The 18916-nt window shown below is 43.7% G+C and overlaps 1 protein-coding gene across 4 annotated transcripts in view; it reads left to right on the forward strand.

The window, feature by feature from the left end:
- CCDC172 (coiled-coil domain containing 172) overlaps window positions 1–18916 on the forward strand; it is a 977718-nt gene that overhangs the window by 472984 nt on the left and 485818 nt on the right. For all 4 annotated transcript variants that reach the window (XM_078641185.1, XM_078641187.1, XM_078641184.1 and 1 more), the window contains exon 4: window positions 14599–14764. In XM_078641185.1, coding sequence (XP_078497311.1) covers window positions 14599–14764 — 166 coding nt within the window. The remainder of the gene's footprint in view (window positions 1–14598; window positions 14765–18916) is intronic.

Consider the following 18916-nt stretch of genomic DNA (forward strand, 5'->3'; position numbering starts at 1 on the left):
GTATTTGTTATTCCCAGCTAGACTGAAAGTGATTACAAAAGGCAGAGTCAGGATGTTTATGTCGGAAGGGAAAGCACAGGAGTTTATACAAGAATTGGGAAGGGAGAAGATATAAGAAATAAGTGATTGATCTCTGCTAAACCGGTTGAAGGTTTTTCAAAGCAAATCTATGGGCCCTTGAGGAGAAATGTATTCGGTAGAAAGGGGGGGGGCACTGGAAAAGGTGGGAGAGGGGTGCGACTAACACAACCAGGAAGTGTCCACACATAGGTCATTGCTGACCTATTTGCCTGTAGGGAGGGGGATGGGGAGGGAAGGGGTGGGGAGGGGGAAGGGAGGGGGTGGGAGGAAAAAAATCAGTGGAAGGGTATAGTTTGGTTAGGCTTTGTAGCACACATCGATTGCATATATAGTTTGGTGTTTATTTTTTTGAGTAGAGAAGGGAGGAGAAAGTTTGGAAGAAGAGATAAGATGGCCAAAGAAGTAGTTGGTTTACGAAGAAATGTTTTTTTTTGCCATAATATACAATGTCATGTAAGTTAGCTTCTATAAATGTATGTGGGTTAAACGATCCAAGGAAAAGGGCGAATGTAGCGGCTTACATCAGAACTATACAAGTAGACTTAGTATGCTTACAGGAAACGCATATAGAGGAAAAGCATATATTTGTAATGAACCAAATGGGCTTTGATGTATTGGCAGCTAGTAGGCAAGGATCTAGGACAAGAGGAGTTGCAATCCTGGGGAGAAGAAGAGATGCGGTAGTTAAAAGAAAAAAAGAAGATCAATGGGGGAGATGGGCCATCGCGGAATTATGTTTTAAAGGATTCAGGTTAACATTAGTAACAGTATATGGATCTACTGAGGATGATCCGGAGATTTGGCAATTTATAGATACAGAATTAGCACAGTGGCCTGAACCAGTGATATGCTGTGGCGATTTTAATTTACATGACCCCACACGTTCATTCATGAATACAGGAGTGGTGTACAGTGGTAGAAAGAGAAAGGTAAATAGGGCTATTGCTAACATGGTCAACAATAATCTTTTGGTAGATCCCTGGGCGATGCAACATCCACTGTTAGATAGCAGTACTTTTTTTTCTGCACCACATCATGTGTTGGTAAGATTAGACTACTTTTTAGTTTCAAGGTCGTTGGTTTCGGAGACACAAATTGAAAAACTACCAAGGGTTATCTCCGATCATAGCCCATTAGTATTGACAGTGAAGGTTCCGCAATCACAGAATAAGAGGTCAACATGGACCTTTGAGAGGAGTCTTCTCCAAGATGTCGAATTTAGGAAGCACATGGAGGGATGGATTAGGTCGTTTTGGGAGATTAATCATGGTACTGCCTCTATAGGACAAACTTGGGATTGCTTCAAAGCTGGGGTTAGAGGAGAAACATTGTGCTATGTATTGACAAGACGCAAGAAGGAGAGGTTAAAGACTGAAACCATCCGGCAAAAGTTGAATATAGAGGAAGGAAAATTAGCTGCTGCAGTAGAATCTAAAGCCAGTTTGGAACACATATTATTAAACTTGGTAGAATTGAAGGCAGAAGCTGTAGAGAGCTTTTCTAGAAAGCTGGCTGAAAAATACCTAGCTAAAAAAGAAGAAGCCTATGAGTGCAGCGAGAAAGTGGGACATATCCTTGCGGTCAAAGTTAGACAGCAGAGGGCAGCTGCAGAGATAAATGAGATAGAGCACCTATTGAGACTACATCACCATACACTGGCCATGAATAACGTTGACGGTCAGGTCAGATTTTGATTCTGTTTATGGTTCAACACAGCAAAATGAAGTTTACCCATTCTTTGTGTTAGAAGCATCTTTAATTTAATGAATGACTAGTCACAAAGGGCCTGTTGCTAGTATAAGGGGGCTGAGAAGGGTAGGTCTGGTTGTGGGACACTCTCCCAGTAGCAGGAGGATTGGTTTGAAAGGTCAGTGGTTTGGCTATTTTGGCTGTTTGTGGTCTGTTTTATTGTCTGGAAAGCTGTTTTTTTCACGGTTGATTTCAGTGACATTATCACAACCATTGCATGCAGCAAGCACAAATGCATGCAGTCTCCTATACTTGGCAAAACAGTCATACAGTGTGTCTCTGTAAGCTCACAGCTGCTCTGATTTGCAAATATGGGATTTTTCTAGCTATCTAATTCCCTAATGGGTCCACTTTTATTTTGATGTTTGTTTGACTCTATTTTCCATCACAGTGCAACTCTGGGGCTGGGAATGGAGACAGAGGTTCTGTCTTCTGTGATCCCATGACCGTGGGCTCAAAACTGTTAAAAGAGGAAAGCAGATCTTGGAAAGTGAGTGGAAGAAAGAGGCAGCAAACTTCTTTTGCATTATAATGAAAACATCGATGAGTAGTGCAGCAGTGAATATGTTTCTAACCCTCTACCCATTCCAGCACATCTTTATTTGTGCCTGAAGAGATGACATGATTTCTTGTCTTTGAAGAAGGAATCCTCCACCCTCAGTCTAATTCCAACAGCTTATTGTGGTAGAGAAATATATGCTCTTACGTCTTTACAAGTGTGCAGAACTACAGGGTTTACAGGTATTAGTGATCTCAATGAAAATACAACTTTCAGGGCCTCATTTATGAGAAGTGATGCACCGCTGCGTGAAAGTAGCGATGCAACACTTCTCAGTGTGCCCTCCTTGCAACATGATGGATGCGTCATATTTACTGTATGATGCATCTAGTCACAAGGAATGACAGATACGTCTGTTGGCACAAAAGTGGCCCCACCGAAACAAGAAGAACAGTGACACAGGCCCTCGTCAGTAGCAGACTAGACTACGGCAACGCACTTTACGCAGGAATCTCAGCCAAACTCCTACGACAACTACAACGCATTCAAAACGCCTCCACCCGTCTGATCCTCAACATCCCTTGCCGCAGCCACATCCCCCACCACCTGAGAGACCTACACTGGCTCCCCGTCGACAAAAGGACCACCTTCAGACTCCTCATCCACGCACACAAAGCACTACACAACACCGGATCAGCCTACCTTAACTGCAGACTCAGCTTCTACACCCCCGCCCGCCAACTCCGCTCTGCCAGCCTCGCCCTCGCCGCTGTTCCTTGCATCCAACGAGCGACCTCCGGCAGCAGATCCTTCTCCTTCCTCGCCGCCAAGACCTGGAACACCCTGCCCACCCTCCTGCGGCATACCCAAGACCTACTCACCTTCAGAAGACTCCTCAAGACTTGGCTCTTCGAGAAGTAGCAGCACCCCCTCCGAGCGCCTTGAGACCCTCACGGGTGAGTAGCGCTCTGTACAAGTAGACTGATTGATTGATTGCATTGCTGGGGTGTGTCTGAAAACAGACGCAACCCCAGAAATGTTTCCTTTCACCTGCGTCACCCTTACGTCTGCCATGAGGCGGACGTAAGGTTTTGACGCATTGGTATCCTAGAAGTGGCGCAGTGAAATCTTATACATTTCACTGAACCACTCCTACAACCCTTTCTTGCGGGGGAATGTCTACCCAGCATACATTATACATGTCGCAGGTACAATGAAGCGCAGGGGTTTACGAAGTGACGCATCTGCCTAGATGCCTCACTTCGTAAATATGGCGCAACATGGTGTATTATTAACGCTGCCGCAGAATCACTAAAAATGACGCAAAGGTGGCATAAATGTGGCGCAGGCTTTCATAAATAAGGCCCCGGGCATTTTTCAGAGGGCAGCATTAAGTGTTTGTCGATAGAGACATGCAAGGCCAGTGCTTGCATTGGAAGGGGGACGGACAGCAATGTCAGCTGCAGGAAATACAGATTAAGCAGAAGTAAAGTGTCAAAGCCTGTCTATTATATTGTAGTGATATAACACCTCATATCCTTATCTAGATGCTAAACAACATGACTTTTTGTGTCTGCATGTGTGTCCTCTGATATGTTTGCTGGTGGGAAGGTGAGTTTGTGTGTGTGTGTGTTTCCCTGTGTGAAGGATATTGGATGGGGAGGCTGTCTTTCTATTGACAAGCTAAGACATACAGATGCTACCAGTTTTGTGAAACAAACCTCAAACTATTTCCTTTTCAAATGATTAATGAAACTGCTCCTGCATGGATATTTAGAACATTAGCCTAATAATCATAATGCTGAATGCATAACTTTATGACATATATTAATCAAATGTATGTTTTGGTTTTTCAATTCTCCCTTTTTTTAAAAGGATCTCCTTCTTAAAATGCTATTTAAGATCTTGTTTTTTCAATTTATACCTCCCAATACACGTTATCATCCTTGATCCACATTTTATATCACCAAATTGCTCATACATGTGTATCCCCTTGGTACTTTGCAGTGGACCTAGGAGGTTATAGATAGTTTATAAGCAAACAATGCCATCAAATGAGTCACTAAGGCTAGTACAGTGGCACAATGTGGCCTACACTGAAACTAGGATGCTGACACAGTGGCACCAAGAATGACTCTGTCGCGAATACAATGAACCTCCAACACGGTCACTAGCACACTGCCAAAGGAAAACCAACCATGACATAGATACATTGATGTGGCCATTGTGACAAATAGGCACAGGAGCACTAGCAAATGGCCACTGTCAGTAAGCTAATGAGAGAGGTAAATCAACACTGACACTAAGGCACTGGAACAGCGGTAACGAAAGAGGACCATCAATACTAACACAGAAACAGTGACATTGGGAGGTAGACATGAGACACAAACACTAATGCTGGGACACCGACACAGGACAGTTATGCTGGGACACCGACACAGGGATGCCAGGGCACATGGATATTGACACTAAACAGTGGGACATAATATTAGACTTTGACATGATATACTGACACAGGGACACTGACTCGATTGTAAATCATTAGTGTACCTGTAAATGCTGATAGAGGTTACTGATGCATGGACACTGACATTGGGACATGGACACTGGAACACTGGCCAGTGGCACCAACAATGGCATGGGGATGTTGGCAATGTGGCCCTGGAAGTCCTTCATTGACATAAGTCACAAATATTGACATGGGACACATTAGGACATTAACACCTGCACCTCAGTGATGCTGACACAAGGGCATTTTCAGTACTGCTGGGAAAGAGATAATGGGTGCACCAACATGGTGAAAATGACTTGGGGACTGTTAGACTTGTCTTTTTCAGCGGGTTTACCCCCAGACGTTTTGCTTTTTGGCCTCCTTTTTTTACCTTCTTTTTGTTGGTTTTAAGACTGTACAATTTACCACTGCTATTCAATGCTAAAGCGCATATCCACTCCAAGTAAATTGTGTTTATGAATTGGTGTTTCCATGATTGGCTTATTTGGTTTACTAAAGTCCCTAGTACAGTGCACTGTGTGTGCCCAGAACCTGAGAATCAAATGCTGCTAGTGGGCCTGTTGCACTGATTGTGCCACCCACACAGGTAACCTTTCAAAGGTGTCTCAGGCCTGCCACTGCAGTGTCTGTGTGCAGTATTTACTGCAATTGTGACCTGGCAAGTGAACCCATTTTCCAGGCCCAAACCTTCCCTTTTCTTACATGTAAGGCCCCCCTCAGGTAGGCCCAAGGTAGCCCCATGGGCAAGGTGCAATGTATGTGAAAGGTAGGGCACATATTGGTATGTTTTACATGTCCTGATAATGAAAGGCTCTGTATTTCGTTTTTTACTGTTGAAAGGCTATATGTCCCTTATGTTGACATGGGAGTTGCTTTGTAACATCTTACAAGCTTAACTTTACATTGGGACAAGATAGAAAAATGTAGTTTTGGCTTCCTGAACTCAGGAATTAAAAATACATCTTTTAGTGACAATGATTTTGATATTGTGTCTTTAAAAAAGCCACTTTTAGAAAATTGGCATTTTCTTGTCTAACCATCTATGTGCATCTGCCTGTCGTGTATTTGTTGTCTTGGTTTTAGACTGACAGGCTGATTTGTGCATTCACACTAGACATACACATGGGGGTTGAGGTGTGTCCTGTGTGACTCGTAGCCAGGCTGAATAGACCTGGCTGCATTTAGAGTAGTGGCAGGAGTTGTGCCTTGCACCTGAATGGACTGTGTCTGCTTTCTACAATGCTGTATCCTCCTCCTGGAGTTAGCACAGTCTGAGCCAGGAAAAACTGAATTATGTATGCTAGTTGAACTTTGTTTGTGCCGACGTCAGAGGGAAATGTGTTATAAATAGTGGGGCCCTGACCCCAGAACTTTAGATTATTGCTGGGCTAAGTAACCTGCCAGGAAAAAGGGCTAGAAGAGCTGTGAGAAGAGACTACCACTTTGCTGTTTGCTTTGCTGCGTTGGCCTGCAGTTGCTCCTTTTGTCGTGGGCAGGGAAAAGACTGGAGTGTTCTTTCTGCATTTTAAGCATCTCCAAGGGCTTGATGTAGAGCTTGCCTCCTGTTTGAAGTCTCAGGGAAATCAAAGACTTCAACTTATTCTGGGTACCGACTTGTGTAACTGGATCTCTCAGCTGCCACAGAGGAAGAAAGTAACCTGATGCCGCCAACCATGCTGCTGCCATCTCCGTGACCTTAAGGCACTGCAGAGGGCACCGCTGCACTTTGCACCGCAACACTGGTCTCACCATTGATATCACCCCTAAACCGCTTCTTGCACTGTGACCTGTGGGCACCACACTCCACATTGCCTCGCTTCACACAGCGGCCTTGGTATCCCCGACGATGACGCAACACCGTCATGGAAGCCACTGCCTGCACCGTCACCTGTGGACACTGCTCATGGAGTAGACGGAGCGCTGTTCCGCTTCGCACCTCAGCCCTGGTCTCAACGACCACAACACTCCAAACTGACATCATTGCCACCGCTTGCACCATGGTTTGGGGGCACCGCTTGTAAGTTACACGACGCACCACCCAGTCCCACACCGCAGCTTTGGCACACCGACACCAGTGCAGTCGACTCCAGTTCATCAACCAACACCGCTGTCTGCACAGTGACCTGTGTACCCCATGTGCTGCATTCTCCAGCATTGCAACGATCACCACTCCGCTTTACAATGCAGGCCAGATGCCTGCCAATGCCGGCACTCCTGGCTTCAAACTCAAGGAGTTCAACCTGCATCGCTTGTGACTTAAAGGGTGTGATGACCCCTCACTGAATCCTGGAACCGATGCCTGCCAATGCTGCTCCTCTAGTGCTCACCGCAAGGTCCGACGCCATGCATCTCCAAAGGAACTGTTTTATGGGTCTCCGCGACACCATTGCTGGCCCGCAACAACGCGACCGACCGTAACTGTTGGATTTGTTTTTCCATGACGGCGTGATAGCCTCAGAGGGAGCTATCGACTTCAAGGAACTTGCTTTATTGGTATTGTGGATTAGTATTTGTTGGATTTTTTTTATTGTTTTGGTCTTGCTTTATACAGATAAATATTGGATTTTTTTCTTAAACTGGTGTGGTGTCCTTTTGTAGTATTTTCACTGTTTACTGTTTGTTATAGGCAAATGCTCTACACGGTGCCTTTGAGATAAGCCATACTGCTCGTGCCAAGCTACCAGGGGGGTGAGCAGGGATTATTTTAGACGTGTAATCCCCATATTCTGACTAGAGTGGTGGATTCTGCCTGGCTTTAGTGCATACCCTAGCCAACCAGAAAACCCATTTCTAACAGGGACAAAGACACTTGCACAAAAATTGCTGCTCGTCCAATGCCATGGGGCAGTAACATCAGGAGATTGTCTTAGGGACTTTAGAATATAAACACTTAGATATTTATGCTTGAACATAACATCAGGTGATACAAGGGCACTTACTGGGTGGACGCAACGCACTGAACTGTGGTTGCTGAGATAGGCCACTGACACTGAGATACTGGCACAAGGGCACTGACATGGTGGCACATAAATATCAATCTATCAATCAATATTTGTAGATTGTGGCACTGTCATCCCTGGGGGTATAGGGTTGCTGGGGTGTGAGGTCTCCATGTAAAACCCACGTCTTGAGGAAACAGTGGGAAAGGGGATACAGCGTCAAAGACACCGCAATTTACACTGAGACACCGACATGGACATTGCGCAATAAAACACTGCCAAGGGGTTACTTCCCAGAAACCCTGTTTGGGTACAGACAGACACAAGGAAAAGTCACACTGACAGAAAGACACTTAAACTAACATGGTATATCGACCTTGACATACTGACATGGTCACAAGGACAATGGCACAGAAAACCTATAAGGGGAGCAATGACACTAGGACACTAGTGCCAGGGCACTGCCACTGGGACATGGGTAGATGGGAAAATAGATACACTGATATTGATACTGGAGCACTCATGATGGGAGAAAAATAAAGGGACACATACACATATGAATACCAGCACAAGCACACTGCCAGGGAGACATTGACAAAGAGACAACTATTTCAATACTAACAATGGACACTTGAACAGCAATAGGGCAGTCCATCACAGACACAGCCACAGATATTAAGTGGCACTGGAAATGTGACACTTGGAAAATGACACAGACATTGATAGGGATATTACCACTGCGAAACTGACGCAGGCACACAAAGGCAGTTAAAGGGACACATGTGAACATCAGGGGACCAAAACTGGTGGGGGTAGATTGGCATTAGGACACTAATATCAGGATACTGAAAGACAGACTTACACTAAAATCATTATATTTACACTGTAGTTCTCACAGTTGGGAAATAGAGCTACACATACACAGACGCACAGACATAGGCACTAAATATTACACAAGATCACTGGCCCTGAAGCACTAATGCATGGATACAAATGTAGGGAGACACACCGGAGACCACAAATGCTCAGACTATATACATAGGAATAGAAACGCCTATAATCCCATCTAAACAATATTCTTTAACAGCACCAAGAAGGCATTGTATTAGCAAGTGCTGAACATCAGCAATACTTTCTAACATTCTTTTTTTAGATTATATTGGAGCCTGTTAGCAATGTCCCCTCAGTCCTGTCTAAAATCACTAAAATCTCTGCCCGCTACAGTCCGTATTGACAGAATACAACTTTGGTTTCTGTAAATAGTGAAGGTACACGCTTTCTACTGTCACAGCCCAGTGGGGCTTCAATGAGGAAAGACCTGCTGCATGGGGAGGTAGCTGAATACTAAGGCTGTCAAATCTTGATTCCACTGCATGTCTCTTTTTTCCATCACTCTACACCGTCTAGCTCTTTTTCTTACTCTTTCACAATCTTTTTTGGCTGTGGTGTTGTCTTTGCCATCATTTTCTGATATTTCTACTCCTTTTTTTCTTTACTGCTCGTCTTGCTTTTGGTTGGGGTGAAAATTTAATGATGAAAAATAAGGCTGGTTCTCAAAAAATAAGTTCCAGTGTTCTCTACCTGAAACCATCTACACAAATTAAGTACTGGGCACAAGGCTCTGAAGCAATGACTGGGCAGCTGCCTGGCAAGTTCTGCTATCACCACACTGTCCCTCAACTATACCCATGATCCCCTAACATCCTATGCTTAGCTTTTATATCACTTCTACTGGCTGTTCCATTGGGGTCTCCCTTTCTGAAGATGATTTAGAGCTCACTTAAAAATCCAATCAACGATTGTCAATTGCTGTTTAGAAAACGTACCTAGAAACGTTTTTCCCTAAGGCGTCATGTGGGAGGGAACACAGAGCCACGATCAATTATGATTAATTACCTTTACGCACTATTTCGTTTTCTTCAATTTTACTAGATATAAGTATGTTGAAAAATAATTTTTAAAACAGATTTAGTTAACAGTTCCCAGTGGTCTTGCTCACTGTGCTTACAAAGGTACCATTTCCTTTTTGTTATAACTACTAGGGAAGAGGATGTGGCCGAACGGGCTAGAGCTGTAAATCTCAAATCTGGGGAACCGGGTTTGAGTCTCAGCAATGGCACTCAACATCCTGTGATTGTGGGCAAATTAGGTAATCTCCCCCTGACTAACAAAAATGAATGTGCCCTTGTGTAACGCAACTGGTGCTCATGGAAAGCGCTCTGATACCTGATACTTTCGGGTCAAGTTCACACTATATAAAACTCAGATAAAAAAAATAGTGGTAAATGTTGAATAATGGTAACACTTTAGAAAAACTGCAAAATATGCTGCATTCTTTAAAATTTCAACATATTGTGCCTTTAATTACTAAACATTTCTGGTGGAACCAAACCAATGTAAAATATTGATAACCAAATCCCTCCTGTAGTTATGCCTTGGGGCCATGCCCCCCTAAACATCTACCCCTGTCTACAGGCCTGCCTTTGTCAAATTGTTATCTACAGCAGGCGAAAGGTTGCGACGTCATGTATAGTACGAATATCAATGAGGCTGTTGGTTTAAATTTATACTGTACAGCATATGCCTGGAGTGAAGAATGGTGTTGCAGATTGCTTGAGTCGTTTAACACTCCCTTTTATCGAGAGTCTGGCAAATGATTGGGAGGTATACAGTGCTGCTTGGACACTGTATCTATAGTAGATATGGAAACCAATTAAAAATAATAATGGACTACTGTGTGTGAGAATAAATTAAAGGGAATCAAGACACTTGTGATGAATGGTTGGTTAATCCAAAGGTTTGCAACTGTTTACCATCATAGGCTTTGGGCAATAAGAGATTAACTTTCCGTGGATGATCATAATTTGTTGGATGGAATGGCACAAGTAGATTTTAATGAAAAATTGGTATAAATGGATAACAAATGGTTGTATGAAGAAGGAAATACTGAGAAATCCAGGATGGAAGATGAAGTGTCCAGACTGGAAAGAGCTTGTGGTATAATAGGAAGGTATACAGCATAGAATCATATAAGTTTTGACACTGGCAATCTTGTAATTACTGATGTAACTAACAGTAGATCTGGGCGTAACATTAAGCGTCCAGTCTTTCTTGAGGACTATGTTTCTTGAAGATTCTTCTTATATTTTGTTCAAATTCTTATGTTGTTTATTTGAGTAGTGTTTTTCAGTATAAATTGTCTTTTGTTAAATGGAAGGGGGATGTAAGGTGTTTAACTTGTGTGGTGGTGTTATTATTTGCCATATAGAATATTTTCTTCATGTTCTGTACTGTTTTGAGTAATAGAGGTGCTGAGTTTCAAAACGGGAGAGACCGGTGGATGTGGTGGATTGTTGTCACTTTATGACCAATAAAGAGTTATTGAAAAGGAACATCAATTGTGTCACAAAAAATAATTTTTTACTCTATTTCCAGTCACGATTCCAGCAATAAAATGTCCAAAAAATATCAAATATGAATAATCCGACGGGACAGAATTTTCAGGAATCTTGCAAATGTTTTCAGAATCCAACTTTTATTCATTTATGTTCAAGACAAAAAACGTTTTCCAAAACTCACTTTTTGGACCTGCAACGGAAGAAAGTTCCTTATTTGCAGTTGTAATCAAAGCTGAGGCTTCTCTGTTGAGGTTTAAGCAAATGTCTTATGTCTGAGCCCTTGCTCCCCTACAATACGGCGTTCACTGACACCTCTATGAGTACCCATTGTAGCCTGTGTGTGCAGTTTTAAAGTGTCATTTTGACCTGACAAGATAAACCTCTTGACCCACCACTTTAGTACACTTCTCAACCTGTGGACTCTGCCAGGAAGAAGCACTGTTGTACTGTACTGATGAAAGGACTGCCACTCTCCTGACCCGCTGCCCTGTTGCTTGGGTAAGAAGGCTCACTGGACCTGCATGTCTAAACCCAGGACCCCTGAGCAACTCCAAGGGCTAGTTGACTGGCCTCCTGATCAGAAACTACGGGGACAGAACTGGCTTCCAGCAACCTTGAATCCAGCACCTAGACTCTGCCGTACGTAAGTCCTGCCTTAAGTGGTGCCAGCCCAGTCCTGGACCCTCGTAAGTGGGCCTGAAGGTTCTCCCCCAGCCCATCTGTGAATCCAGCAGAACAGATGCGTCTTTGGCGTGGCGCAGCTTCCACAGAACTGGCTCATCACCTCTGCTGCTCGACTCAACGCCCTCGGAACAGATGCATCTCCTCTACTGTGCAGACTTCTCCTATGAAAAGATTCAGCATTGCTACCGCAGCCCACCGGAAACACCGATGTGCAACACCTCTCCACACAAGCACATCGCCTCGCTCAACACAGCCCATTGAAACCCTTTCTACGCAATGCCTTTCCATGCAAGGACACCACATTGCACTTCGGAGGTCCCTGAAATCGCAGCTGTGTGATGCATCTCCTCGCCTGGATGTCACATCACCTCTGCTATGTGACACATCCTCGACATGGGACGCTGCAACTCTATGCAATCAGGATTGTACAGTTTTTAGCGGACCTAAGGGATTCCATCACAGTCGGCCTGAACTTGTGACTTTGTCCTAGACCAGCACAACCAAATAACCACAGTTGACTCTTTTTACTTTTTGGTGCTGTTTTTACTTAAACCTTTAAAATTTGCATATCTCTGAGTCTACTGATTGGATTTTTACCAGTTTCGTTTGGTTATTTATTAAAATGTGTTCCATTTTTTCTAAATTGGTGTAAGATTTACTTGTGTTATGTTTTCACTTTATTGCTCTTTGAAGTGCTGCATAAATACTGTACTCATAGCCTCTAAGATAAGCCTGACTGCTCTGTGTCAAGCTACCAGAGGGTTGAACACAGGTTAATTAGGAATTTGCTTCTGACATTACCCTGACAAGAATGATTGTTGCTGCTTGAGTAGGATTTCACCCCCCTCCACAAGTAACCTACTTTCTTACAGTTTCCCATAACTCCACCACATAATGAGTCTAAAAGGATTGAGGCATTTGGAGAACAAATGTTCTCTTCGGCTAGTCTGTCGCAACAGTCCTTTCGACCAGGGATGTGGATCAGCCAGACAACGTACAGGCCTACAAGGGCATCAGTCCTCCCAGTCCCCTTCTCCTTTGGCAACAGCCAGAAGGTGGCTGTAGCTTGCAATTAGTGGCACACAACCACCCTGTGGGAGGCAGCAACCAGCATTTTCTCCCAAGGTGGCGATTCATCACATCCGACAGATGGGCCCTTCACATCATTTAACATGGCCATGCCTTTCCCTTTTTTTCTGCTCCATCAAGCCTTCACCCCACATCAAAGCCTTCAACCCCTGAATGCCTTCCCTGCATAAGGAAAAAATCAAAATACTTGCATTGGCCCTGATCCTTGGATCTGCAGGATGCATATTTTCATATACCCATCCTGCAGTCCCATAGACATTACCGGCGGTTCAAGTTGGCCAGCATCATTTTCAGTATTCCATAATCCTCTTCTGCCTCACCAGGGCCCCTCGGGTATTCACAAAATTGATGGTGGTTGTCTCTGCCCATATTTGAAAGTCAAGGATATGAGTCTTCCCCTTTCTGAACAACTACCTGTTGAAGGCAGACTCACTGCAGTCAGTTGTAGACCACCCCGTCTTTCTTGGTATTAAAGACAGTATTCTTTATTATGATTACTTCTGATTTTTGCTTGAGTGAGCTTTAGGCACTGTCAGTATATCTAGCCTACACCACCTATTTTTCCAGCCAACTGATGTTGTGAAATTGGATGGCCTTCTTGCCTAAAGTTGTGACTCCTTTTCAGCCTTTACTATGATCACTCAACCTATGTTCTTTGCCCTTCCTCACCCATTAAAAGAGGAGAGGCTTCATTGGCAAGACTCCAAAAGGGCTTTAAAATGTAACTGATAGTACCAAGAAACACCGCATGGACAATCAGTTTTTTGTGGGGTTCTTGGGAGCAAAGAAAGAGGAGGCTGAGCAGAAGAGGACCCTCTCAAGGTGGATAGACCTCTGCATTAAAATTTGGTATGCACTAACTAAGAAGCAGCCACTGGAAGGTCAGCGAGCCCACTTCACTAGGGCTAAGGCTGCTACCACTGTGTTGGCGCACAGAGTGCCTGTCCTTGAGATTTACCAGGCTGTAAGATTAGTGACAATGCATATGTTCACAAACCACTACTGCCTTGACAGCCAAGTCTGGTGGGCGGCGTTAAGGACTTTTCACCATGACCCCCTTTTGGTCTAAGTTCACAGACCCTCCCCATAGGGAGGTTTTGCTTTGGTATCTATTCTAAGGTGAGGAATCTGTAGTTAGAGAAGTTCATCAGAAGAACAAGTTACTTACTTTCAGTGAGGCTCTCTCTGGTGGATATTTTAACTGCAACTTCCTCACTGCCCTACTGTCTCCCTGTTCTACTAAATGGCCTCTTCATAACATCTAAAAAGGTCCCAAATTAGGAATTTGCACACTGGTACCAACATTTATTCGCTCTTGTTTGAGACATAGAGGTGGCGCTTTTATACTGCTCTGCTCCGTCTCTACTGGGGTGCAACCGAGTCAACATGGAGCCACAGAGGTAGTGCATGGAAGCATTGCTGGTAAAAGTTTTTCAGATCCAGTCTAGCGCCTGAGGAATATTCTAAGGTGAGGCAGAATCTGGAGTTAGATATAGCATCCACCAGAAAGAGTGTTACTGAAGGTAAGTAACTTGTTTGATACTCCCATATAATTCTGTTTACTATTTTCCATCAGTTCATCAGTAATCTAAGATCATGATTATTTACACTGGTACCTTTAATACTTTTGTTTTCTTTCCCTTTTAGGAAGATTTGGAGAAGTCAATGGCTGAAGAACAAAGTAAATTCATGCAAGAGGTTTCGGATTTTAACAACGCCTATGCACTTACAAATAATCGAGAGCTTCTTATAAAAAAACAAGCGAAGGCTGAGATCTGCAACCTGGAGCGAGAAGCATGTACTTTGAGAAATGGTAGATCATGTTTGTTTTTTAGGTTTTATTCTATTCTTTGACATAGGATATAATTCAGGAGGAGTTTGTCGCCGTTTTATTGGCATTCCTAATAAGTGCTACTATTTAAAATTTAATAGTGCAATAGAGGGTGTCATTTTGTCAAATCAATTTTAGTGTGGGTTATTAGAAATGCATACTTTTAAAATATGTCTGTAAAATAAAGTTAATAAGTACAGTAAAAAAAATACATATCCAATTTTTTTTTTAAACAGGAGAGCAATATACCTCAAAAAGCCAATAAAAACTTGTGCCTCGTCTACCACTTCTCACCCAGTGGCCCATCAGAGGCCTTCCAACCTACACAAAGGCATTTGAATGGAGGTTGCTTGTTCAACACTCCCAGCTTAACATTTTACTGAAGCTAGCTCAGGCAAAACTTAGTTTGTTTTTGTTGGAGGGCAGAGGATGTGGGGTGTGTTGCCTTGGAGACAAATTCTGGCAGTGACCAAAATTTAAGGAGAAAGGATCAAAATGTGCGACAAGAAAAGACAGACGGTCACATTTACGGACAAATATGAGGTGATGAGGCAATAATATATTAGCAAGTAAAGAGATTGCTGAGCACATTACTAAATAGATGTAGATATTTTTGTGCTGGGCTACTGTGGCATATGCACAATGGGCTGCATGCCGAGATACTGTATTATTGGAGGGTGTGCTGACCTAACCCAACCATAATTCAACCGCCCCATTCCCGGCACAGCCTCCAGAAGTGTGAGACTGTGTGTATATTTTTGCCAGGGGTGGTTCTTGTTATCAAACTATTTTTTGACCAATTATACTGGCTACGCTTCATTACACCATGCTGTTAAACATACTGTACATACAGTTACACATGCCTTTAGTTTCTAGCAGAAATAATAAGACCTTACTGAAAACCTTTAGTATGAAACATGTTTTGAAACTTATGGATTTCTAGTGCTCTTACATTCTCGCCTCTCACACTAATGCTCCTCAGTGTTTGTACCCATGGCTGGGTGAAGCTGGGTAGCACATAAAAAGACAATCAGGTACAAACTAACTATTGGTCTGCTCTGGGTTCATTCACAATAACTTAAAGTTACAGCACATTAGTACTTGAATTTCACTTTTTTAACATGGGGATGGTTGGTTGATTTAGGAAAAGAATAGCAGATATTTCTGCAATGTAATCAGACACATCCGGAGTATGCTTTAGGTGCACCCAAAATACAAGTTCATAAAGGGAATGTATGCGATGTTTTTTAAAATTGCCTTTTATGTGTCTCTGTAGATGCAGGTATTTATATAAATCAGATGCTTTTGGTGCTGGTGTAGCTACCCACCCCTGAAGTTATCTTTATGCATAAATGCACTCAAGGGCGTCATTTAGAGGTCGGCATTAATGCAAAATCATAGCATTTACTTTTATTCCTGTTTTTGCACTTGAACAATCTAGAAATTTAGATATAATGTGGCTAACTCATATGAGCTAAATACTAAGCTAAAAGTTGTAACTGTTGAAAAAAGCCTTAATGTGTGTTTCTGTGTTTCGACATTTAAGGTCTGTCTTTTTGTATGTCTGTATCTTTGAGTTTATGCAGTAGAGTTTTTATGTGATAGGAGACTGGTGGTTTCGGGCTAATCCGATTTTGGAAAAGGGGGGTGGTGATGGACAGAGTTTCTGAATGATGCAGAATACTCTTACCAAGTCAAGAGATCATGGTTTTAATCCATCACCGTTTTTTAGCTCAATGCACCATCCCAGCTCAGAACCTGGCTATATGCAAATTAGTCTGTTCCTGTCCCAGTGCATGATGGGAACAGGGCAAACCAAACTACCAAGCCAATTCTTATACTGGTAAGGAAACAAGCTTCCGGGGACCGGTTTCTGGCATCACAGCCTTCTTCGGCCCGGCTTGCTTGAATCCTGATGGTGCAATGAGCAAGGGACTCACGTCTGAGCATACCCTCCCACACATAGTGTGGATAAACCGATTTTGGAAAAGGGGGGTGGTGATGGACAGAGTTTCTGAATGATGCAGAATACTCTTACCAAGTCAAGAGATCATGGTTTTAATCCATCACCGTTTTTTAGCTCAATGCACCATCCCAGCTCAGAACCTGGCTATATGCAAATTAGTCTGTTCCTGTCCCAGTGCATGATGGGAACAGGGCAAACCAAACTACCAAGCCAATTCTTATACTGGTAAGGAAACAAGCTTCCGGGGACCGGTTTCTGGCATCACAGCCTTCTTCGGCCCGGCTTGCTTGAATCCTGATGGTGCAATGAGCAAGGGACTCACGTCTGAGCATACCCTCCCACACATAGTGTGGATAAACCGATTTTGGAAAAGGGGGGTGGTGATGGACAGAGTTTCTGAATGATGCAGAATACTCTTACCAAGTCAAGAGATCATGGTTTTAATCCATCACCGTTTTTTAGCTCAATGCACCATCCCAGCTCAGAACCTGGCTATATGCAAATTAGTCTGTTCCTGTCCCAGTGCATGATGGGAACAGGGCAAACCAAACTACCAAGCCAATTCTTATACTGGTAAGGAAACAAGCTTCCGGGGACCGGTTTCTGGCATCACAGCCTTCTTCGGCCCGGCTTGCTTGAATCCTGATGGTGCAATGAGCAAGGGACTCACGTCTGAGCATACCCTCCCACACATAGTGTGGATAAACCGATTTTGGAAAAGGGGGGTGGTGATGGACAGAGTTTCTGAATGATGCAGAATACTCTTACCAAGTCAAGAGATCATGGTTTTAATCCATCACCGTTTTTTAGCTCAATGCACCATCCCAGCTCAGAACCTGGCTATATGCAAATTAGTCTGTTCCTGTCCCAGTGCATGATGGGAACAGGGCAAACCAAACTACCAAGCCAATTCTTATACTGGTAAGGAAACAAGCTTCCGGGGACCGGTTTCTGGCATCACAGCCTTCTTCGGCCCGGCTTGCTTGAATCCTGATGGTGCAATGAGCAAGGGACTCACGTCTGAGCATACCCTCCCACACATAGTGTGGATAAACCGATTTTGGAAAAGGGGGGTGGTGATGGACAGAGTTTCTGAATGATGCAGAATACTCTTACCAAGTCAAGAGATCATGGTTTTAATCCATCACCGTTTTTTAGCTCAATGCACCATCCCAGCTCAGAACCTGGCTATATGCAAATTAGTCTGTTCCTGTCCCAGTGCATGATGGGAACAGGGCAAACCAAACTACCAAGCCAATTCTTATACTGGTAAGGAAACAAGCTTCCGGGGACCGGTTTCTGGCATCACAGCCTTCTTCGGCCCGGCTTGCTTGAATCCTGATGGTGCAATGAGCAAGGGACTCACGTCTGAGCATACCCTCCCACACATAGTGTGGATAAACCGATTTTGGAAAAGGGGGGTGGTGATGGACAGAGTTTCTGAATGATGCAGAATACTCTTACCAAGTCAAGAGATCATGGTTTTAATCCATCACCGTTTTTTAGCTCAATGCACCATCCCAGCTCAGAACCTGGCTATATGCAAATTAGTCTGTTCCTGTCCCAGTGCATGATGGGAACAGGGCAAACCAAACTACCAAGCCAATTCTTATACTGGTAAGGAAACAAGCTTCCGGGGACCGGTTTCTGGCATCACAGCCTTCTTCGGCCCGGCTTGCTTGAATCCTGATGGTGCAATGAGCAAGGGACTCACGTCTGAGCATACCCTCCCACACATAGTGTGGATAAACCGATTTTGGAAAAGGGGGGTGGTGATGGACAGAGTTTCTAAATGATGCAGAATACTCTTACCAAGTCAAGAGATCATGGTTTTAATCCATCACCGTTTTTTAGCTCAATGCACCATCCCAGCTCAGAACCTGGCTATATGCAAATTAGTCTGTTCCTGTCCCAGTGCATGATGGGAACAGGGCAAACCAAACTACCAAGCCAATTCTTATACTGGTAAGGAAACAAGCTTCCGGGGACCGGTTTCTGGCATCACAGCCTTCTTCGGCCCGGCTTGCTTGAATCCTGATGGTGCAATGAGCAAGGGACTCACGTCTGAGCATACCCTCCCACACATAGTGTGGATAAACCGATTTTGGAAAAGGGGGGTGGTGATGGACAGAGTTTCTAAATGATGCAGAATACTCTTACCAAGTCAA

This window comes from Lissotriton helveticus, chromosome 5_1 (assembly GCF_964261635.1).
Source record: "Lissotriton helveticus chromosome 5_1, aLisHel1.1, whole genome shotgun sequence".
Classification (NCBI taxonomy): Eukaryota; Metazoa; Chordata; class Amphibia; order Caudata; family Salamandridae; genus Lissotriton; species Lissotriton helveticus.